This window comes from Ostrea edulis, chromosome 1 (assembly GCF_947568905.1).
Source record: "Ostrea edulis chromosome 1, xbOstEdul1.1, whole genome shotgun sequence".
Classification (NCBI taxonomy): Eukaryota; Metazoa; Mollusca; class Bivalvia; order Ostreida; family Ostreidae; genus Ostrea; species Ostrea edulis.
In genome coordinates this window covers 43,509,603-43,534,067 of record NC_079164.1, presented here as the reverse complement: position 1 = coordinate 43,534,067, position 24,465 = coordinate 43,509,603, and the positions used below count along the sequence as shown (strand labels likewise).

The 24,465-nt window shown below is 34.9% G+C and overlaps 1 protein-coding gene across 2 annotated transcripts; it reads right to left on the bottom strand.

The window, feature by feature from the left end:
• Positions 1–1,084: 1,084 nt before the first annotated feature.
• LOC125652901 (SUMO-activating enzyme subunit 2-like) lies at positions 1,085–24,300 on the bottom strand. Of its 2 annotated transcripts, XM_048882381.2 has the most exons (18): positions 24,141–24,300; positions 22,020–22,103; positions 19,129–19,199; positions 18,888–18,952; positions 17,718–17,818; positions 16,758–16,879; positions 13,968–14,035; positions 12,530–12,654; positions 12,318–12,417; positions 11,671–11,813; positions 11,472–11,565; positions 10,504–10,616; positions 10,064–10,219; positions 7,646–7,703; positions 7,432–7,470; positions 7,225–7,330; positions 6,798–6,916; positions 1,085–1,542 (listed from the first exon to the last, which is right to left on the bottom strand). In XM_048882381.2, exons 1-18 carry the CDS (start codon positions 24,279–24,281, stop codon positions 1,400–1,402), a joined length of 1,848 nt encoding a protein of 615 aa, XP_048738338.2. In that variant the 5' UTR covers positions 24,282–24,300; the 3' UTR covers positions 1,085–1,399. The 2 variants fall into 2 exon arrangements, with proteins under 2 accessions (XP_048738338.2, XP_048738345.2); XM_048882388.2 differs by lacking the exons at positions 11,472–11,565; positions 11,671–11,813.
• Positions 24,301–24,465: the final 165 nt, after the last annotated feature.

The window sequence follows — 24,465 nt, the reverse complement described above, 5'->3', positions numbered from 1 at the left end:
GTGTAAAATTCAATGTATTCCTTTCAAAAAACCCTTATTGTAGCCTCAGGGATAATACGCTAATGAATCCTTACTTATATATATATATGAATGCCTCTGTCCAGAGTTTCGACTTTTCCAATTCAATTCTAGAAATCAGGAATTTTTAATCATAACACTGCATCCTATTTCTCAATAACTTTCTCATTGTAAAGACACAAGACTCTTCCCTTGCACAAATGTGAATTCCAATTTTCTATGAATGCTTTGAACCAAGTTTGGTTGAAATTGGACCAGTAGTTCTTGAGATTAAAATGTGAAAATAATGTACCAACTTTAATCTAAAAAGCTGAAGCAACTAAAAATAATCGGTCATATATAGAACATTCAAGCCATGATTGGTAGAAGTTTGAACAATAAAAGGTACAGAATATTTCAGGAATTGACCAGCGTCTAAAGCTAGATTGGTCACTTATCCGGATTAGAAATAAATCACGCAGGGCTCTGCTGTAAGTTGGTGTGCTACCTGCTCAATCATGAGTGTTTTTGTTACCTTGACCTTTAATCAAGTGCTTCAAAATCACCTATAACAGAAAGGGGTGAGCGTGTGAAAAAGCATACTCCGACTTCGAGGTGGTTAAATACTATAATAGTATATACAAGTTTTATTTGTGGATCTCAAAGTCTACATGTACTTCTAGAGTGAAATTAATGAGGCAGATTGACAGTAATTTAGTTAATACTAGCTTTATCAATCCGTAAAGAGGATACATACATATATACATATACAGATTGGTAATGGACAGAAAATGCACGATTTATAATACTGGAGAATCACTGACATGTTCTCTTGCCATTAATATACAGCAAGCTATGAGACTACACAGGATTTCTTCCACAAAGAGGTTATCCAAAATGCTTACATTGCGACCCTGAACAAAGCCAAGAGGTGGTAATCTGAGGACACCTGATAACAATATGTATATACCACAATGTCAAGGCAGCGGCTTGTCTTATCAGTGTCCCCAGGTTACCCCCGGAACTAAATTGTGAGACAGTCTGCTTAACCATATCTTATCTTAATATAAAAGAATTAAAAACAAACATCTCATTATTCAATTTACTGTTCCTGTTTTTATATTTCACACAACATTCAACTTGTCATTGACTTGTACAAAACACACAACACAGAACATTTTTTAAAAGTCCAATAACACCTGACTAAATTGTTACGGATGGAAACCCTGATTGACATGAACGAGACACAGAAATTCATACACATCGGATCTTCTGGCTGTCAGGTTAGAAGTTCTCATAAGACATACAAAAATACTGAAATTATGTGCTTTTGGTGATATATCTATGTTCAATGTGTATGAATATTGCAAAACTCCAATTCAGATATCCGGAGCTGTTCTAATCAGAGGACGACAATATCATCATTCTCTTCACTGCTGGTCTTCGTTCGTTTGGCCTTGATCTCCTCAATATCCTGATCAGCTTTGCGTTTCGTCCCAGTTTTCACCACATCAATATCCTCCACCACCATAAGGTCATCTTCTTCTAAAAAACAAAACAAAACAACTAGAGCATGAACACATTTAGTGCACTTGTGTAGAATATAAATTCAACATTTTATCAAATCAGTCCACCCAATTTTTCAAACTGCACATGTACTTGACACCGATGTCCACAATAATGTGAGAAAAAGCTAACTTCATATTAGAGCTGAATAAACAAGAGCCCCAGGGACCACAATGTTCAACTGAATCACCTTACTTATACAGGAATAAAGAATTCTCAGTATGGAACATCAAAAGTATAAATTCTTTAATCCATATTGAGGACTTTTTCTGACTCCGGGGTAGTGTTGTGGAGATTTCCCTCTATATATTCCAGCATAAAACTTGAAAAAACCCAAAAGTACTGCCAACGAAACATAATATGCCCGTGAAAAGCTAATATAGTGTTTTTCTTGCATCATGATTTGTAGAACTTGGCTTCAGGTAGTATCAGCAATCATCAGGGTGGGACATAATAGTTTCTTTGCATCATAAAAACAGACAAATCATGTACACTCTATGTAATATTTTCACTTGGCATAAGATGTATGTGTACTAAGTGTGATGGTCCTAGCCCCAACAGTTCAGTCTGTATCCTACTACTACGAACTTGAGAAACAATAGGCATCCTCCACTTGGCATAAAGTGTATGTGTTTCAAGTTTGACGGTCCTGGCCCCAACAATTCGGTCTGTATAATCCCTACAAGGTTTTCCAACTAAGTGATTCTGCAACCTTGACCTTTGACTTTGAAAAATAATAGGCATCTTCCTCTCATCATGGTGATCAAATGTACCAAGTTGCAATATCCTGGAGCTTATGGTTCGGTTTGTATCCTGCCCACAAGGTTTTCCTACTAAGTAATAATATGGTTTGGAGCTTATGGTTTGGTTTGTATTCTGCCCAGAAGATTTTATCACTAGCTTTTCCTACTAAGTGATACTACGACCGTGACCTTTGATCTTGGAAAACAATAGGCATCTTCCTCTCTTCATGGTGATTAAATGTACAAAGTAGTAAAATTCTGGAGCTTAAGGTTTGGTCTATATCCTGTCCACAAGGTCCAGACAGACAGACGGACCACGCCATAACATAACCCCAAGGTTCATGATCTGAACAACAACATTAAATGAACACTCCAAAGAGGATGCTTTCAATTTAATTCAACCCATTTGATACATTGTAACCTTATATTTACATTCATTGAATCTTTTCACTTATACAGGTGACTCTCGATAACTCGAAGTTCAAGGGACCTTGATAAAACTTCGAGAAATCGAGAGTTCGAAATTCGGAAATTGAAAGTCTGCCGGTATGGTTAAGATTTTACAGTAACCGGAAATGTTTACCATCAAGATCATATGATATCGTTTTGACATGTTTTCCTTCATATTCGTCAGGTAGTTTCATATCAAAATTTAAAAAAACCTTATTTTGCATTAATAAAAACATTTCAAAGTTTATGTATTTATTTGTTCTTTAATCATGCTTAGATAGGCATACTACACCAAGTTCCGATGAAGCTTTACTATCACAAACTAAACAGAGCACAATATGTCGCTTTACCCAAAGCAAAAATTCTAACGAATGTGTAAAACGATGTTTTAGGGTAACTTTATACAAAGAACAAACTCGAGAAATTTAACAATCTGTAGATCTCTAAATTATGTATAAAACATACTCTCTCGTTGTCACGTCAAAACAAATTATAGATTTTATTCATAGCCGGGTTATATATAATTTTAATCATCACGACACAAAACCCCAGTGCAAGGTGTGAACTGACCAATTAGCCAATTATATACTCAAGTGTCTCACCGCCACAAAGAAGCACGGGTGATGTTTCAACTATGTAAACACCTAATTACTAGGGGTGAAACGAAATAGTACCTTCTCGATTCGATTTTCGATACTTTAGTCTCGATTCGATGATTTTCGATTTGATACAATAGCATGTACCAAATTCTTCATAATGCTAAGATTGTTTTATGTTTCGTTGTATTTATTGCTCTCTGCAAATAAATTCTACATAATGTAAAAACGTTTAACATAGAGCAACACTCTTATCACTTGTCCTAAAGCTGAAATGTCGCCATACCCAGGATTTATACATTGGGGGTGCATTTTTTAACTCGACTGCGTCCATTTTGATACAGCAAAGTTTACTCGTATGTTGATTGGGCAATTTTCAATTCCATTGGCTAATCAGAAACCGTGTTATCAAGAGCAATGTGTGCTATGATTTTAAGACCGTATCGAACCGAAACAGACCCCGAATAAATCGAACATCGAATCGAGACCACTACATCGCGATTCGGCCATATCGCGATGCATCGTTTCACCCCTCCGGCATTCAACAAAATACAAGTAAGGCCCAAGCAGAAATTATTACACGCTTGGGTAACGGTGGGTATATGCTACTACCACTTCGAGAGATCGAGAGTGAAAAACAATGAAATGTGTTTTACGGGACCCAACTTCACTTCGAGAGATCGAACGTTCGAGAGATTGATAGTAAATTTGCTTTGTTATATAGAGAAAAAAATCGGGACCATGATTTCACTTCGAGAGATCGAAGTTCGAGCTATCGAGTCACCTGTATTTCTTTTGAAATTGAGATTGTTTTCATCTGCGACAATGAATACGTTTGTTGCAGACTAGTTCGATCTGGTTTTTAAATACCACATGTCTGCATAATCATTACCTAATATGGAGCGTCATCAAGATCAATGATACTTTAGCACTTTAATTCAGTTTAAATATTTTTAAAAAAATGCACAAAGATATAAAAATAAACAATAAAATGTCTTTCTTTGTTGTTTTATCAGGTGATAAAGTAATCATTCTTTGCCCAAAAAAATTGCATAACCAGCTAATGTGCTACTTTCATCACCTGATAAAACAACAAAGAAAGCATTTCATTAATCAAATGATTCCCGAGAAGACGACATGTAAAGATTTTTGACATAACGTAAGCAGATTGTGTATTTTTTCTGCAATGACTGCTTACCTTCATCACCCAATGAAACAAGGAAAGATATTTTATTGTTCATATTTATATTTTCATGTTTAAAAGGAACAGCCAATGCAACCGTTCGCCTTGACAATGCTCCATATTTGGTAATAATTACGTGGACAGTGGTAACTAAACAACAGGCCCATGGGGCCACATCACTCACCTGGGCCACCTTGGCCTGTCATTGTTCAAGGTCACACACCAAAGTACAACAAGGTCTTGCCATAAAGGTAAGGTTTTTTTTTTTTAAATAAGTCAAACTCTAAGGTCAAAAGATCAAACACCATTGCGTCAGAAGGTCTTGTCATAAAGAATCAATGCACAAAATATAAAGCCCTACCTAAAATAGTTCCATATATATATTGTGCTTAATAGGCTATGTTATCTGAAACGTAGGTCAAACTCAGAGTTCAGTCACAGGATCAAAGGACATAAAATGAAATAAAAGGTCTTATCAAAAGAAATCTATATACAAGATATGAAAGATCTATCTTAAATGAATAGTTCAGGACATATTGAATAGGTCACATTTTTGTTATAAGTAGGTCAAACTTTCAGGTCAAGGTCACAATATCGTACACCATAGGATCACATGAAAAGTCTTTCCATAAAGAATGTATATACAAAATATAAAAGCCCTAGCTTAAATAGTTCAAGAGATATTTTTAAAGATTTTTCCTATATATATCAGCATAAGGAGCCAAGATTTTAACAAAATTGAATGTGCACTATGTCAGGAAGCTTTCATGTAAATATCAACTTTTCTGGTCAAGTGGTTCTTGAGAAGAAGACTTTTAAATGACCTCACCCAAGTTTTGCATTTTCGTTATTATCTCCCCTTTGAAGGGGGCCTGACTCTTCATTTTAACAAACTTGAAAGCCCTTCACCCAAGGATGCATTGCGCAAAGTTTGCTTGAAATTGGCCCAGCAGTCCTGGAGAAGAAGTCAAAAATATAAAATGTTTACGAATGGATAGATAGATGGCGGATAAAAAATGAAAGGAAAACGTCACTTGAGCTTTCAGCTCAGGTGAGCTAAAATCCCGGATCAAACTAGTTTGCTACATGTACTCATTGTCTATGTTGAAAGCAATGTCAATTTTAAAAGAAAGATAAGATAAAAGATTCAATGAATGTAAATATGTCTAAATTGGCAACACTTTACCTACGGCTGGTGATGTCTCAATATGAGTGAAAAATCAATATATGCACCCAGGGGTGCATAAGCCGAGTTGCATGGGATACATTGTAAAGTCAGGAATGATGTGGCATAATTATAATTGTGAAAAACTAATTTCAGTTTTAAACTTTTCAAGTTACTGTCCAGAAACCATATTTGTCTGAAGTTTTCAATCTATTTTTGGTCACTGTGACCTTGACCCTTTTTCTCCAAAATCAATAGGGGCCTTGCTTTGCTGGTATCCAACAATATAACCAAGTTTCATTTGATTCAAATTAAAAATTTTCAAGTTATTCTCCGGAAACTAAATTTTTGGGGGGAATTTTAAATCTATTTTTGGTCACTGTGACCTTGACCTTTGACCCATTTTCTCCAAAATCAATAGGGGTCTTCCTTACCTGGTACATAACAATATCTTTAAGTATCATTTGATTCGGATTTAAACTTTCTGAGTTATCATCCGGAAACCAATTGTTGACGCCCAACCGCCCGCATCACCAAACCAATAGCCGAGTTCAACTTCGTTGCAACTCGGCTAATAAAAATTATCCAAGGGAATGAATGCACTCACACTAAAACACATCACTGTATTACTGTCTTCAAATTGTGAATGTGCAAAGGCCAGACCATCAAGGGTGACAACATGTATTTACATGTACATTTCCAATGGTTTTGCCTTTGACATATCTACCCACGGTAATGATAGCCATTTCTTCATGAATTTGCAGCAGTTGTGAACAATGCAAGTATGAAAAGTGAGAGTGAAATATTTGGATGAATGACAGAACCCAAAGTAAAACCCGATTAACTCCACTTATCTGGATAATTTATACTGATGGTGTCTATTTATTTCCCATTTCCAAAACTGGTCCAGGATATAGCCAGTATGTCAGTATGTCTCCAGCCTTTACTTGCTCTTTGAGAAGTAGACAATTGAGATTAATGGAGATCTCCGAACTGCAAACGAGCAAATTAAGTTCACTCTTGTAGCTCTCCACCCGACCAAACAAATACAGCCCTTCAGTGAACACACACTGTATTCACTTGGTAACAGTACTCACCGTCCTGGTGGTCCGTAGTAGCCCCATTTTGATCGGCTGATTTCTCCTCCTGAGGTTTGGCCTGGAGCTCTGATAAATCTCCTACCACGTCAAACTCCTTATCTTCCTCCAGTTTGTCTCTATTGATCAAAACACAACCAGTATCTACACAGCATAACACTTTGATAGTCAGAGTAAAAGTGATAGAGAAGTAAGGTTTTGAGTTAGAAAACATTTTGAATATAGAAAGAAATTTTAGAGAGTAATAGCAACAAATATTTTGGTAAGTTGGGACATCCTTTCTGGGTTAATCTTTTCAAGTTCTAAAGTTAAACCTCATAATTGTTATTCATTTAATTTTTGAAGATTTTGGGGGGGGGGGGGGGATCAATAGAAAGAGCTGTAAACACAGAACATGAGTTGGACAAGAAGAGGCATATCTACTTACGCATGGGCTATTATCACCTTTAATTCGTAGCTTTGTAAAAAGTCATCACATTTAAGAATACTGCCATTTCCTATATGGAATTCACTTAAAAACTTGTCATTGTTTTCTGAAAGTAAAGGAGTTCCATGTACTACATGTGTCATCCAATAGCAACAATTAAATCTGTCTCTTTTCTAAATGCAACTAATGACAAGAAATGATATGTACCTTCTGTCTCCCCCTCTTCACTTGAAATTAAAATAGTTCCTGTCAAATATAGCAATAACCAAGTTACAGGTACCATGTATGTCATATACAAGAATAAAAGTAGGTCAATTTTAGTAACAGAGTCATGTGTTTTGCATTAATTTTACATTTTTGTATCGATATATCATCATATGTTTGTATTAAATCATGAACAGTTTTAATTTAGAAATCATACCTTTTCCATCATCAATCTCTACATCTGGCGCAACCATTCCAAGAGCACTCTTCAAAATCTGGAAATGTCACATGCATAATTGAAATAATGATGACCATTAAAAGACCTTAATACTGTATAAATGTACAATCAGATCTTTTTATAGTTGAAAAAAGCACAATCAATATGCATTTCTTCTCAAGACAGTAGCAGGCACACATACTGATAACCAAAAGAAGTCAGGTTTTTTAAAAGGACTAAAATAGACCCCAACTTTTCATGATAAAAATTAAGGTTACTTTATCATCAGTCTAAGACTTACACTTGTCAAATCTAAATGTACTTGTCTTAAACATTACACTTTCTACAGAACAGTATCACTAGTATTTATCCATCACAGTTTATTGTGATCTTCCTTATAATCTACAATCTATATTATATATACACGACTGTCATTCTTTGCTCTTGAATTGAAAATCCCTGTAATACATACACAAGTGTATAAATATACATTTAGCTATAGCTATTTTGCATTGGAAATGGAACCATTTGCTAGTATGAAAGTAACCACTAGCATTCACTTCTTTGAGGAGGAAATGTCTGTTGCATGTGGTTCATCAACAGTTTACAGAGATTCTAAATACATCTCAAATGAAGCATGAATTAATGAAAATTCATTTTAATAACACCCATTTCCCCCTGATGCTGTCATTCTTAAAATTGTTCCCAATACAGATCACTGTTTACCTTTTAAACACAAATGCAGAGGTTTAAAAGAACTAACACGCAACATAATTAATCCAAATACAAGTGATACTAGGAAGTCCAAATACATATTGAAATAGTTTATGGGAAAGCAAGGAACTGTATATGGGAAAAAGATCAGGGCATCAAAATTGTGACATCTGGGAGAAATATTTCTTTCAATGTGGTTCAGGCAAAGTATCTGCACTGGATATTTTTGTCAATTCTAAAAATATGATAGACTTGTTAATGGTCCACAGCGATAAGTAACATTTGACATGAAGATTAAATGCCTTATCTTCTAATTGTAATTTAACAAATACAAAGCACATTGGTTACTAGTAGATGGTTTGTAATTGTACATCTATCTAGTAAATGCATTATTCAGGTATCAATTTGATTTCCTGTTCAAAAAATTCAAAAACATTAAATGATTTAGAAACATATATGCATCCCCCCATTTGGCAATATTGAAAAGGGTCAACTTAAATCTAGATTGTCCATGCTGATAGTGGGGAAAATGGGGATACCAGTGTAGCAGTTTGATGTCTATGAAGCAAGATTTTCACAAGATATTGAGTGGACAAAATTTTCTTATGGCCAGAGTGGTTAGACCTTGACCTTATACTAAATAGGGGTCATCTACTCCTTACCAAGTTTGATGTATATCAATGAAAGGTTCTTAAAAATTGAGTGGACAATATTTTCCTATATCAATAGTAGTTTGACCCTGATCTATGACCTTGTGACCTCAAAATACAATAAGACTCATCTTTCACCTTGTGATCTCAAAAATCAATAAGGGTAATATACTTACTCTTTAGGGCCTACCAGTATACAAAGTTTAATGTTTACCAAGTAAAAGGTTTTCAAAATACTGAGCAGACAAAACTTGACCAAACAGTTGACAGACAGGTGTAAACTAATATACCCCTCTTTTTCAGACGACATAATACCATATTTCATATTTTTTTCAAGTACAAGTAGCAGAGAACTGGTACCTAATTTGTTATTCTACAATCGAATGTTCAACTAAGTATCCAGTAAATGAAGGTATTGGTTAACATCCATAGTATAAAGCGACATCAAACCAATATCAAACAGTGACCTTACTCTAAAAGTAGTTATTTACACATGGGGGAAATTTACACTAATTATGCGGTCATGTAATAAGCATGTAAATTTCCCCAAGTGTATAGTTACCACGTATTTTTACCCCACATGTAATGATGGACGTGGAAAAACGCATACTTAACCCCCAGCGTAAATAAGCACTTTTACGATATTACAATATGAGAAATGTTTAAACTACGGTGTACAGTGTCTGAGCATACTTCTAAAATCTACTATCATTCTATTGTAGAACATCCGTACCAAAATGATATTTCAATACAATATTAAGCACACGTTGATGTAAATACAATAAATCTTAAAATCCATTAGGTACTGACAATGAATGAATCTCATTTTGAGCTTCCCTATGATGTCATCAAATGTGAGCAGAGATAATCAATTTCTGTTATCAACTTGCGGTTGCGAACTCTTACACTGACAAATAGTGATAGAAAAATGTGAAACCAGCAGTTTTCAGTTCTCCTGGGGAAAAAAATGGGGCCAATACATGTACAAATGTACTTCCTTACAATTTACCATTTTTTAAAATTGCATCTTTGTTTCACACAGATGTAGCATTACCTTGTCTTCCAATGTCTTTATGGTAATTTTGCCTGTGTTTAGCACGACTGTCACTTCTGGCTTTGAGGAACAAACGTAGCACTTTGGACTAGGTTTGTCAAGAGCACATGGTATTAGAAGTTTCTTTCTAGGATTGGGTTGTCTGTTTAAATATATCTGTCAACAAAGATATCGAAATATTTTAAAATACAATAAGATTAGTAAGGCGTAAACAAAGAAATAATTGTGTGGTTTCGGGTTCCCAACCTAACCTATTTTTTTTTTAATTGGCTACCCCCCCCCCCCCATCTAATATTGATGATGCATGAAATTCAAGACGTCAACAAAAATTCTGACCTACCTACTCTACTTCTGAAAAGCATGTAATAGGAACCACACCATTACTTTTTTTTTTTAGCCTGAATTATATTTGAAGCCAGATACAAATAAACCAGACCTACTTGTTTGCATTCCTCTATTTTTCCATTTAAGATCTTCAATCCCTCCATGACTATCAGTGCTGCTATGATGGCATTTGTTGTTGCTATTGCGGGTATAATGTTTCCAGCCATTGCTAAAAGTTAAAGAGAACATCAAATACTATTGAAATTGGTAGGAAGTCTTCAAATATGGCTAAAATTTAAGGGTGCATCAAATATTTATTTGGTAATACGTTTTTAAATATGGATACAATTTATGGGTGTACTATAAAATATTAATTGATGGAATGTCTTAAGTTTTAATATGGATAATTTTTTTTAGGATGGATCAAATATTAATAATAAACAGGATGTTTTTAAATATGGAAAAAGTCTAAAGGTAGACCTATGTTTTGTTGCAGTTTTTGGAGATAATAGGCAATAAATGCAGTCATGCCATACATGGTTATTTAGTTGAATGATTGTACTAGAGAACGGTAGTAAGTACATTTACATAGCATATTCCCTGGAAGCTCAAAAGGCCGACATTCTCAGGGGGTGCCATTTGAAGCTAGGTGCCTTGTGTTATTACTAGTATACAGAGGTCGTAAGTGTTTTACAGAAACAAGTGCCTGTGATTGGTAGGATGTTTTTAAATATGGGTAAACTTTATGAGTGTGTCAAGTATTAATTGGTAGGATGCTTTTAAATATGAGTAAAATTCATGGGTGCATCAAATATTAATTGGTAGGATGTTTTTAAATATGGACAAAATTTATGGGTGCATTAAATATTAATTGGTAGGATGTTTTTAAATATGGATAAAATTTATGGGTGCATTAAATATCAAATGCTTACAGGTAGAATGTCTTAAAATATGGAAATTCTCAAGTGCAGCAAAACGGATAAATGAAAATATATTCCATGACTTCATCCAACCTTACAAAGCACTTCATCAAATAGCAACAAATACAGCAGTATTTTTTCTTCAAATTCTGTTTCCATCTTACATTTGATGTCAAATCTGGTTTTTTGGTTGATACCAAATATGTGGCATCTGATGTTAGCTGTGCAGGCTACGAAGTCCATGGCTAGTTCATCATCCTGAAACCATACCGAGGAAACAACTTAAACAACAGTGTGGCATAGTTCACAAATGAAATATTTGTTTGATGGTTATGTCAGAGTCTGGAGTGTGAGATATCCTACTTTGTCCCAGATCAGCATGCCATTCTCCCCCTGCTTGGCAAACTCCTCTTTGAGACCGGCCAGACAATCACTGAAGACTGTCGCACACTCCTTCATTGACCAAATTCTCTGATCCCTCATCATAGAGGACGACTCGGCAGACTCTGAAATTAAGAGAGCCTTTCTGACAGAATGTCTCATTACTCTTACATTTATTGACATCACCATACAGGCATTACACATGTACTACATGTATATAAATGTACAAGTAATGCCTGGGTTTAGTCTAAATTTTACTTGTTCTCATCATTCAAAGCTTGCAGCATGAGACGAGAGACTGTGTACTACTGCAACAAATGCTGGCAACCATTAAATCAGGGAGAAGATGACAATTTCAATCAAGATGGGAACCCCTGGCTAGCAAAGATGCTAATGATGTAATGGTTCTGATACAAATGTACAGTGGGTCCATTGCGTGATATTTACAATCAATCAGAGGAATAGATGAAGAACAAGCCTGTATGTGGTAGATTATTGTACAATCAATCAGAGTAAAAGATAAAGAACAAACCTGTATGTGGTAGATTATTCAGAGTAAAAGATAAAGAACAAACCTGTATGTGGTAGATTATTGTACAATCAATCAGAGTAAAAGATAAAGAACAAACCTGTATGTGGTAGATTATCAAAATCCAGGGGAACAGGGGGCCGCCTCTTCTTCCACAAAGTTTCCATGGATAATAAGTATTTAATGTCATCCCTGAATAACTGGAAAGGAAATGGGGCAAAGAATGACAAGCACAACACAAAGAGGTACATAGGAGCACAATCTGATTGCACTGATATCATTAACGATTTATATTACAGTGCTGTTAATTACCTTATTAAATATTTTCTTTGCGTTATATCCCGTCTCCATTGCCCATGCCCTTGTGGATTTCCTCTCTATCCCCCCTGCTGTGTTTGCCTTTTCCTTCTGGTCCAGGGCTGTCTGGCCTGCTTCAGCTGAAGTTCATAAGATTATGTCACACATGTACAAATCTTACAAATATACTATAGTCATTACATCTCATCATAATTCCCACTGGTGCACTGAAAAATAATGAACGTTTGTGGAGATCTGCGTTTTGTTGTTTTCATATTATGGACATATATATATATATATATATATATATATATATATATATCCCTGTCTGTAGGTCTCTGTTCTAGAGTACTTCATACAATGTGTGCGATTTATTTCATTTGAGTGCAGAGAAAAACTTCAGTTAATGCCCTGAATTGTATATACATGGCAGTCACCATGTTTTACCACGTAATGTTGAGGTACACACCACCATGTGTATATGTCACTATGTTTTATCATGTGATATCAAAGTGCCCATCATATTGTGCATGTGATCATGTTTTATCATGTGATGTTAAGGTACCCATCATGTGTATTGTTTTCCCATGTGATGTTGAGGTGCCCATCATGTGTATTGTTTTCCCATGTGATGTTGAGGTGCCCATCATGTGTATTGTATTACCATGTGATTTTGAGGTGCCCACCATGTTGTGTACATGTGACCATGTTTCACCATGTTACATGTATGTTAAGGTACCCATCATGTGTATATGTCAATGTTTTACCATGTGATGTTGAGGTGCCCATCACCATGTGTATATGTAGTCATGTTTCACTATGTGATGTTGAGGTGCCCATCCATAGTATGCACATGTGACCATCTTTTACAATACTGTGCTGAGGTACCCACCATTGTGTACATGTGACCATCTTTTACAGTACTGTGCTGAGGTACCCACCATTGTGTACATGTGACCATCTTTTACAGTATTGTGCTGAGGTACTCACCACATTGTGTATATGTGACATCTTTTACAGTATTGTGCTGAGGTAGCCACCATTGTGTACATGTGACATCTTTTACAGAATTGTGCTGAGGTAGCCACCATTGTGTACATGTGACCATCTTTTACAGTACTGTGCTGAGGTAGCCACCATTGTGTACAGGTGACATCTTTTACAGTATTGTGCTGAGGTAGTCACCATTGTGTACATGTGACATCTTTTACAGTATTGTGCTGAGGTAGCCACCATTGTGTACATGTGACATCTTTTACAGTATTGTGCTGAGGTAGCCACCATTGTGTACATGTGACATCTTTTACAGTACTGTGCTGAGGTAGCCACCATTGTGTACATGTGACATCTTTTACAGTATTGTGCTGAGTTGGGTACATGTGACATCTTTTACAGTATTGTGCTGAGTTGGGTACATGTGACATCTTTTACAGTATTGTGCTGAGGTACTCACCTGTTAACTCAGGATCTTCAGTGTCAGGTGATACATCCTGGTCCGGGTCTTCCTCCCCAAATAACTGACTAAAAACAATTATAAACATAATGTAAAGGAGAATAAGTGATGATTGTTACTGTTCACCTTGTAATGATTCCAGTACACTTACAAATACTACATGTGCATTTAAAATCAATTGCAATTGCATTTAGGAATAAATTGAAGTACTCATGAATTAGCATTATTAATAATATTTTTCTTTATCATATACTTAGTAATGATTATGCCGATTCTGCACCGCGTGACATGAATGACATCACAATAGCCAATATTAACGACCGGTCGTAAAACCCATATCACATATCAGACCGGCATGCAAAAATGCATATCAGTCCGAAAATTACGTATTCGCTCGTAACAATCAACGTATCAAAGTTTTTACTGGAGTAAATCAAAGTATCATAATCAATGTATCAAGGTATTTACAAATTTTACCATCAATGTATCAAAGGTTCACCATTATAGTGAATCAATGCACCAAAGTTTTTACCAGAGTAAATCATATCGAGGTTTTTATCAAAGTAATGTATCAACTCTTTAAAATGCAAATTGGTCGTAAAAAGTAACCAGAATGTTATAAAAAGAATAATATTTAAATTTATAAATTCAGCTCTGGGACTCCGTATCAAATATAAAAAAAAAATTCAAAACACTATACCACACATATGTATACAATATTTAAGTATGGAAAAGTGCAGTATATAATAAATAGATTACATGCTAAAATCCATATCATTTCAGCCCTCGGGGCCCCATATCATTCCTCGAGCCTTTGGCCCTCGGGCTGATATGAGGCCACTCGGGCTGATATGACATATGATGTGGAGTTTAGCATGTAATATTCTCTCTATATACTATACAATATCATTATACAACATAATGCATACAGTGGAGCCTCGTTAATCCGGACACTTTGGTTCCCAGCAAAATCGTCCGGATAAATGAAGCGTCCGGATAATTGAATCGCATATTTTCTATCTTTACATAAGTAACCAATATATGTCTACTTTATTGATGCATAGTCAATTAAACACATTCTATCATTGGATTTGACCATTTGCATTAGTAAATAAATTATGATAATGTTAACATTTACATGTATTTCAAAGCACTAAAATTTAATGTACGTGTTCAGTGTATTTGCCCGTGCTTACATTGTGCATATGAGCCCTACAAATAAATATACAAAACTGTGAATCGTATGCACTAAAACAAATAATGAAGCACTTTATGTAACTCTAAGTAAATAAATCATTACATTAGTAACTAACATAAATCATTCACACTTCAAACATTTCATCACACTTTTACTTCTTAAAGAGGCCGGTAATTCCATATGTCATGATTCACGGGTTCGGCAGTCTGTTAAAACAATCTTCATCGTCCAAAGTTGATATAAGAATTTCGTGATTATCATGTCAGTTAACAACATTCTTTGACCAAAATTCAATCTGCCAGAGTTTATATTTCTTACTCTATAATTATCCAAGCCAATATCGGGAGAACAAAATCATTTAAGCTCATAATATCAAGGCCTACTACTGCTTTGATCTAGCCACGCGCACCTATTATTTTCATGATGCTATAATAACGGAACAAAACTCGGTGAAACTAACATTACGGGTACATACAAAATTTAATCGTCATTTTCCTTAAAATGGTAATTTTCTCACTTCTACCCAGAGTTTAAAAATTCGAAAGCAATAAAGCTCTACAACATCGTAACAAGAATTATTCGTACACAGGTACATTCTACATGCGTGACATTCTAAACGTTAAAAACTTACTACGTATACATGTGAATTAACATACATGTATATTTCATGCCAATCAACAGTATAAAATCCAGAATCTAGAAGTATACTCTACACATTTTAGATTTGCATAAGCCTATAATCAATTTACAAATCAATACAACTGATATGTGTAGCAGTTAAAAAAAATTATCATTACAGCATGATGTTTAATTTATTAATACTATTAGGCTATTGATCAAGACTACAAAATAATATCTACAAATTTATTTACAAAATTCAACACTACACACAATAAAAACCTTATGTGCGAAAATTGGCAACACCATGTCTCGATCGGCACGTGCTATCTAATAGACATATCATCACATACCACCTAATTATAGGTAGGTGTGGACAGGGTACAGGTAATCGCTTCAATTAGACAGTTTGGCTTGTTTTCTTTATAATTTGCGCCTTGCTGAAATTGTCCAACACAGAACTTCCCTAAACAAATTTACCGTCCGGATTAACGGTACAATTTTCAATGCATTATAACGTTTTGTAGTAAACAGTGACCGTCCGGATCTGGAACTCGAATTTCCGGATTAATGATGCAAAATAAGGTATAAAAATTCTGTTCCCTAGAAAAATCGTCTGGAAGATGAAGCGTCCGGATTAATGGCATCCGGATTACCGAGGCTCCACTGTACATGTATGAACAATCTTATTTTGGCAAAGTCAGATCACAAATTACCAGAAGTGACTAAAGACGCCAAAATATGAATCCCCACAGTACACAGTTCTAAATCCATTTACATGCAGTTTGAAATCAAAGATTTTTATGTTCATTCTATATGAATGTTATGGCAAGATTATATTCACTGTGCAGTTTTCATTTCATGGTTTTGTTAGCAAAAATTATCAAAGGTTCAACTGTAATGCAGACGAGGCAGATTACATTACATGTAATGGTGTATTTTATATGGGACATTTTCACAAACTGCATACTCACTTGAACAGATGTTTAGCCCATACCACACAGTGGATGGGCTCTGATGGCGTGTTTCTAATGGTGCATCCTGGGAAGGTTTTCTGAGGTGGTTTTGGTTGACACTCATAACATTCTGTCAGCGACTGCAATGAAACAGACCAAATGATAAAGTATTAATCAAAGGGAAATATCACTAGGAATATAAAGTTAAAATTTACAAGGAGGGGGAAAAGCGATTTAAAGTTATTGACATATCTAACTTAAGATTTTGTATGACTGTTCTATCCCTTGTTTTCATGAATGTAAAAATTCTAAACACTTTTTCTGCATGATGATGCCTTCTCTTAAATCATATTGGTATAAACATGATCTTGGCTAATTCATTGTGTGCTTACTGACTAATTCAGTGTGTGTTTACTGACTAATTCAGTGTGTGTATACTGACTAATTCAGTGTGTGTTTACTGACTAATTCAGTGTGTGTTTACTAATTCAGTGTGTGTTTACTGACTAATTCAGTGTGTGTTTACTGACTAATTCAGTGTGTGTATACTGGCTAATTCAGTGTGTGTTTACTGACTAATTCAGTGTGTGTTTACTGGTTAATTCAGTGTGTATTTACTGACTAATTCAGTGTGTGTTTACTGACTAATACAGTGTGTGTTTACTAATTCAGTGTGTGTTTACTGACTAATTCAGTGTGTGTTTACTGACTAATTCAGTGTGTGTATACTGGCTAATTCAGTGTGTGTTTACTGACTAATTCAGTGTGTGTTTACTGGTTAATTCAGTGTGTATTTACTGACTAATTCAGTGTGTGTTTACTGACTAATACAGTGTGTGTTTACTGATTAATTCAGTGTGCGTGTTTACTGACTAATTCAGTGTGTATTTACTGGCCAATTCAGTGTGTGTTTACTGACTAATTCAGTGTGTTTACTGACGAATTCAGTGTGTTTAGTGGCTAATTCAGTGTATTTACCTTTTTGATGACGGTAACCTGTCCCAGGTATCCTGCAGTACCACTTTCTATCAATGGGATGTCTGCGGCCAGACACATTCTGTTGACATGGTTCCTGGCAGCTGTTATGAAGGGGAAAAAATTCCTAATTTTATATACAATACTTATTTCAATCATACATTACTTCCAGGTCAAGATCACAAGATAACACACCATTACATCACATGAAAAGTCGTTTTGTAAAAAATGTATATACAAAATATGAAAACCCTAGCTTAAATAGTTCAAGAGATATTTCTAAAGATTTTTCCAGTATATCAGCATATGTAAAACTTTGATCCCCTATTGTCATCCCACCCTACCCCCGGGAACCATGAATTGCACAAACTTGGACCTACTGTATTTTAGGAAGCTTTCATGAACTTTTTTCTGGCCCAGTGGTTTTAATGGATCTTGAGAAGATTTTTAAAGATTTTCCTATATGTACATGAAAAACATTGATCCCTTATTGTTGCCCCACCCTACCCCTGGGGGCTATGGTTTTAATAATCTTGAATCTGCACTATGTCCGGAAGCTGCCACGTAAATTTAAACTTGTCTTGACCAGTGTTTCTTCAGAAGATTTTAAAATGACTATGCCCTATTTTTTTTTTAATCTCCCCTTTAAAGAGGGCATGGCTCTCCATTTGAACGAACTTCAACCCCCTTCACCCAAGGATAATTTGTTTGATTGAAATTTACGCGCTGGTTCTGGAGAAGAAAATTTTCTTTAATTTGTCAGTGTATTTCCAGTATCATCTCCCCTTGGAGAAGGGTGTTTTCCCTCATTTTAACAAACTTGAATCCCCTTCACTCAAGGACGATTTGTGCCAAGTTTGGATAAAATTGGCCAAGTGGTTTTAATGAAGAAGATGAAAATGTGAAAAGTTTACAACAATGATGCCAACAACAGACAACAGAAAGTTTTGATCAGAAAAGCTCACTTGAGCCTTCAGCTCAGGGAAGCTAAACAGTCTGAAAAACTAAGTTGTAACAGATGGGCAAACAGGTGGAGAGGAAACTAGAAGTTCCCCTTTGGTTTTGCCAGTAGGACACTAAAATTGATTTATCAAGGTTTAAGTAATCTCAAGTTTCCTGGATGTCTTATTTAAATATTATTAAAAATACAAGAAAGTTTGTAAAAGCAGTTACCTCTATTGTCCAAAGCATTCATAACCATGTCAAATTTTCTAAAGAAATCAACTCCATAATCTGGGCTGGAATGGAGATAAAAATTGATTACAAAATCATAATTGCAGTTTTATCTTCTGGCAAAGTGCATTAAACTCCTTTTGGGCAAGGCAGTTTTAATAAGATAAGTAATATTCACACAAAAAATATTGGCAATATACATGCATGATTTAACCACCTTTAAGCAGTGACACACACACACCTCATAATACTGTCATGATGTGCCACAATTTTTGCATTTGGATTAAAAGTCAAGGCACTGGCTTTGGCAACCTAAAACAGAGACATTATTAAATACTAAATCAATGCTTGGCATTGTGTTACAGGAATTGGCGAGTGGAAGTCACTGAAAAAAACCAGTAGAGTGAAAGCATGATGTGAACAATTCTAATTGGCAACAAGAAAATATACATATACAATATCAACAGTTGTACAAATTTTCTTTTAATCACACAATGAACTATACTGCTATAAACAACACTTCTGACCTGCTCAGATTCTAATATTAGTTGCTAAAAAAAATTAAGAGTTTTATTGAAAATTTATCACATATCATAATTTGGTTCAATGTAAATAGCCAAAGAACAGTATATTGAAATAACAAGAAATAAACAACTTCAAAGGCGTACGATGTGCAGTATATGACATTTCAGGATGTATAACATAGTATGCAGTATCAAAATTAAAGGACAAGTTATTTTTCTGCTTAGATTTTGTGGATCATCGCTTGTATGTCCAACTGCCTGAGACGCATAAATTTTGCCACGGGAGAACAAATTTCCTGGTATAGACTGGACAACACTGGACATGTTAAAATTTCCGCAAAATAAAATTTAGGTGAATCAAATCTATTTTAACGTACTGGTAACAAAGTTGTAACAAGCCAAAGAACAGACCTCATCAATTTTATGATCGAGAGTGAAATTATGGGAACTAAGTCCTCGGGTTTATTTTGTTTTCCATCTCCACAACTATCAATTGGTCCAGGATATTGCCAGTATGTCTCCAGACTCAACTTGCTCTTAGAGAAATAGACGATAGAAATCTACTGGAGATCTCTGTACTGCAAACGAGTAAATTTGGATCAGTCACATAGCAATCCAACCAACCAAACAAATACAGCCCAAGTCACCTAAATTGCTTTAAACACTACAGATTTCACACTTCTGCGGATAAAGCCATACATGTATCATGAATCAAAGTTGTACGTGTGTACAGCAAAATAAAAGAATATCTACACTATTCTGTTATTGAGAAGAAGAAGAAAAAGCCGTCGTTTCAAGCCCCAATACTGAGTTCTGTACTGGAATCATTGAATTTGTGACACTTCATATACACGACATATTTTGACACCACTCTTGGAATATCATACGATGATTCAATACGCTGATAACCTATATTTTTTTTTATGATTTTGAAGATTATCTTCTGGCTGTCATACTTTTATACTGTACAGGGTTATTTTCCGTTTTTCTCGTTTGATTAATAATTTTTACTGCCTACTTTTAAAGCAACCCCACAGAAAATCAAAATTGATGACCGTATTTAACCACCCCCCCCCACCCCCCACCCCCATTCATTTTAATTTATTAATGCATTTTTTTTTTTTAACCATATTTATCAAAATTTGAATAAAATCTGTCTGGTAGAAACAAATTAGGCCTGTCATCCTTATTAGTAGATAATATTAAAAGTATTCTAAACAAGTGGCCCATATCGCTCACCTGAGTCAACTTGACCCATATCTGAAGACTTTCCATATATATTTGCATGTAAAACCTTAGTCCCTATTGTGGCCCCAACCTACCCCTGGAGGTCATGATTTGAACAAACTTGAATCTGCACTATGTCAGAAAGCTTTCATGTAAATGTCAATTTCTTTGGCCCAATGGTTCTTGAGAAGAAGATATTTAAAGATTTTCCCCTATATATTTCTATGTAAAACTTTGACCCCCTATTGTGGCCCCATCCTGCCCTGTGAGGCCATGATTTGAACAAACTTGAATCTGCACTATGTCAGGAAGCTTTCATGTAAATGTCAGCTCTTCTGGCTCATTGGTACTTGAGAAGAGTTTAAAAATTTTCCCTATATATTTCTATGTAAAACTTTGATCCCCTATTGTGGCCTCATCCTACCCCCCGGGACCATGATTTGAACAAACTTGAATCTGCACTATGTCAGGAAGCTTTCCTGTAAATGTCAGCTCCTCTGACCCAGTGGTTCTTCAGAAGATTTTTAAATGACCCTACCCTAATTTTGCATTTTAGTGATTATCTCCCCTTTGAAGGGGGCATGATCCTTCATTTGAAGAAACTTGAAAGCACTTCACCAAAAGATGCTTTGTGCAAAGTTTGGCTGAAATCGACCCAGTGGTTCTGGAGAAGAATATGAAAAGTTTACAACAATGACGACGACGACAGACAACGGATAAATTTTGATCACAAAAGCTCACTTGAGCCTTTGGCTCAGATGAGCTAAAAATGGCAGTTATTTCCACAGGGCTGGTAGGACTTTGGCAGAGCTGACAACTTTTACAGTCAGCCCTGCATGTCTAGCTAATTTTCCAGCAAGTTTCAAACACTGGCACTAGCAACTGTTTTCAATTTTAAACAGATGGATACTGGTGCTTGTATCACCAGTGTCAGTCAGCCCAGAAAATTCAGATTGCTATACAGCTTAAAACTCTTGGGTTTTTCTTTCTTCTTTAATTCATATTTTTGTTTATTTTCAATCTGACTTGTCTTTCCTGTTTGTTTCTCCCAAAAATATGCAAAACAGGAGACTGGGAAGTTATGCTTCCTTTATCTAAAGCTTCTGTCTGATTTTGCTATGAAATCATGATCAGGTTAAGTCGTACACCGGAGAGTAAATTATATTCAGTACAACTTAATCACCAAGGTAGAAATGCTAATGGGGATTTTTCAAATGTATGAAATCCTGGAATAAAGAACAAAATCCAAAATTTTATGTTCAATATCACTTTTTTACTTGCCCAATCGGACAAGTATGTCTAGATTTCGACACGCCCAAACAGATATTTCACTTGCCCTGTTATTGTCAATCCTCGAACTTCGTGCATTCTGTCCACTTACCTGTGCTTTGGACTTTCCAACATGCTCCTTTCTAAACAAGAACTGCCTGTTTAAGTTGCTTACATCAATTGTATCCAAGTCAATCTAAAAGGCATAAAAACACTGCCAAAATATACTGTTGCTCAAATACAGATTTGGCATAAACTCTACAAATAAACAATATTAAGGATATTATTATACCTTTTTTTTTAAAACTCTTGAAATAAATCATGATTTTTTATTATGAACATGACTGTCATATCATATTGCTACATGTACCTATTCTACTTTCAAATCCACTATTATAATTGCTTCAGTGTGTACTGGCATGTAAATTATCAGATTTGATAGAAATCCCTACAGCTTATTGTGTAAAGGCATACACAAACATTGAATTTTACATACATTTTGTGGTCAAAGAGAAATAAAACTATTTTTTAAAAGAAGCTCACTGCTGTATTCCATGAAAGGGAGGGATCATAAAAGTTACATCCCCAAACCTCCAAAATGAGGAGAGATTACATCTGCATTTGTTAAAGTTTCAATACTTTTCAATCAACGATAGTTCATATTGTAAAGTTGTTTCAGCCAAATAACATGTTACAAGTATGAGATATACATTTAAGCATATGATTTTGACTTTCTTGGGGTTTTTTTCCTTTTTGAGGGTTAATGTATTTCTATTATCCCCCTTTTTTTATATTCATCTATTTAATGTTTTGTGTTTTGTTTCTTTGTTGTCTTTGATTTTTTTTTTTTAAATCTAATTTAGTGAATCTGAAAAATAATGGAAAATATTTTCATTTTAAAAAATGCTTGAAAAAGCTAGGTGTGCGTGTGAAGATTCTCCATTGAATATGAATGGGTATAGATAGGAGAAAAACTCTACACCACCCTTACACATAAAATCTGTATTATATAATTATACATAATCATAGAAATATGATCTGTCTTTGGTATGTAAATATCTCATGATTCCCTGCCAGAGTCATCTACCACCCACAAACCAACGATGCGATCCTTGTAAGGATCTGATGTACACCAACCTGAATAACATGGGACCTTATGCAATTTGCTCTTTCTAAGGTAGTACACTCTTCTACACATATAAGAAAATATAATACACAACTATGACACGGAGCCTGACACTAACATATAAAATGCATTCATGTAAAGTGGTCAGTCTTTGGTTGTACACATTACAAGATGTCCTATACTAAATCATCTTCTGCTACTTTACTACAAAATTCTGTCTTGGGTAAAACATCCTTTGCATCAAGATGGCAACCCCCAACCCAGGGAAAGTGATTATTTATTCTTATATACCATTGCACAATGATACATACAATTTTACACACGGAATAAATAACGACATATTATAAATAAGAAATCTGCACCACATCGCAATAATTAAAACGTCATACTCGAAATCATAAAGATTTTTCATATGATAATTAATAGATGAGAGAGCTATGCACTTATATTTTTCCATGTCGGACAATAATAATAGTTATATGCAATATGACTGTAATTTTGAAAATTGTATTTGCTGTTAAAAAAGTCGCTTTTATTCTTGCCAGTATTGAATATCAAAATTTAACTATAAACTTCTTAACGGTACTTTGAACAATAATGTGTATGTAAGTAAATGGAAAAAAGATGTGTCTTCATCATGCGAAGCTTGTAATGTAGACGAAGATATAAAACATCTTTTGTATGAATGCTACATTGTAATGTATGCCGGCCAATATCACGATAAACATTTGGGGAATTTTCAGATATAGAATATATACCGATACACAGCATTTGAGATATATATATATATATATATATATATATATATATATATATATATATATGATTGCTCGCCTTGAGTCGTTATAAGATATGTACAGTCCTCTTAACATGTCTGCATTTCATAAACTATGACTATTAAAAGTGAAGACACACTTGCTGTTGATCTCACTAATTGGATATATATGCAAGAATGGTTTTTTGGCTGTTACAATTAAAATAAAAACCATAATTTCAATACTTTACAGTCTTTACTTCTGTTCATTGAGAACAAATGAATGTTTTCATACCCTTTTGATGAAATTCAAAATTCGACGCGCATAAAGTTGTAATTTAAAAATCAATTACCACCACTAAGTCTTGAAAACCCGTAAGTACTAAATTCTTAAGTAATTCACAGCCAATTCCACCAGCTCCAACGACAAGTATTTTGCAAAACAGGATGTTTTTGCTGGTCTTTTCTTCCAGCACACCTAAACTTGCCGCCATTGCTCTTTAAATTACGTATACCGAACCCGACTCTTTATATCCCATGAAAATAATACAATCTGATTAAAATCAGATCTTTGATCCGCTCCGTTGTTATTATGTCGCTACACAGATATGTACAGTCCTCTTAACATGTCTGCATTTCATAAACTATGACTATGAAAAGTGAAGACACACTTGCTGT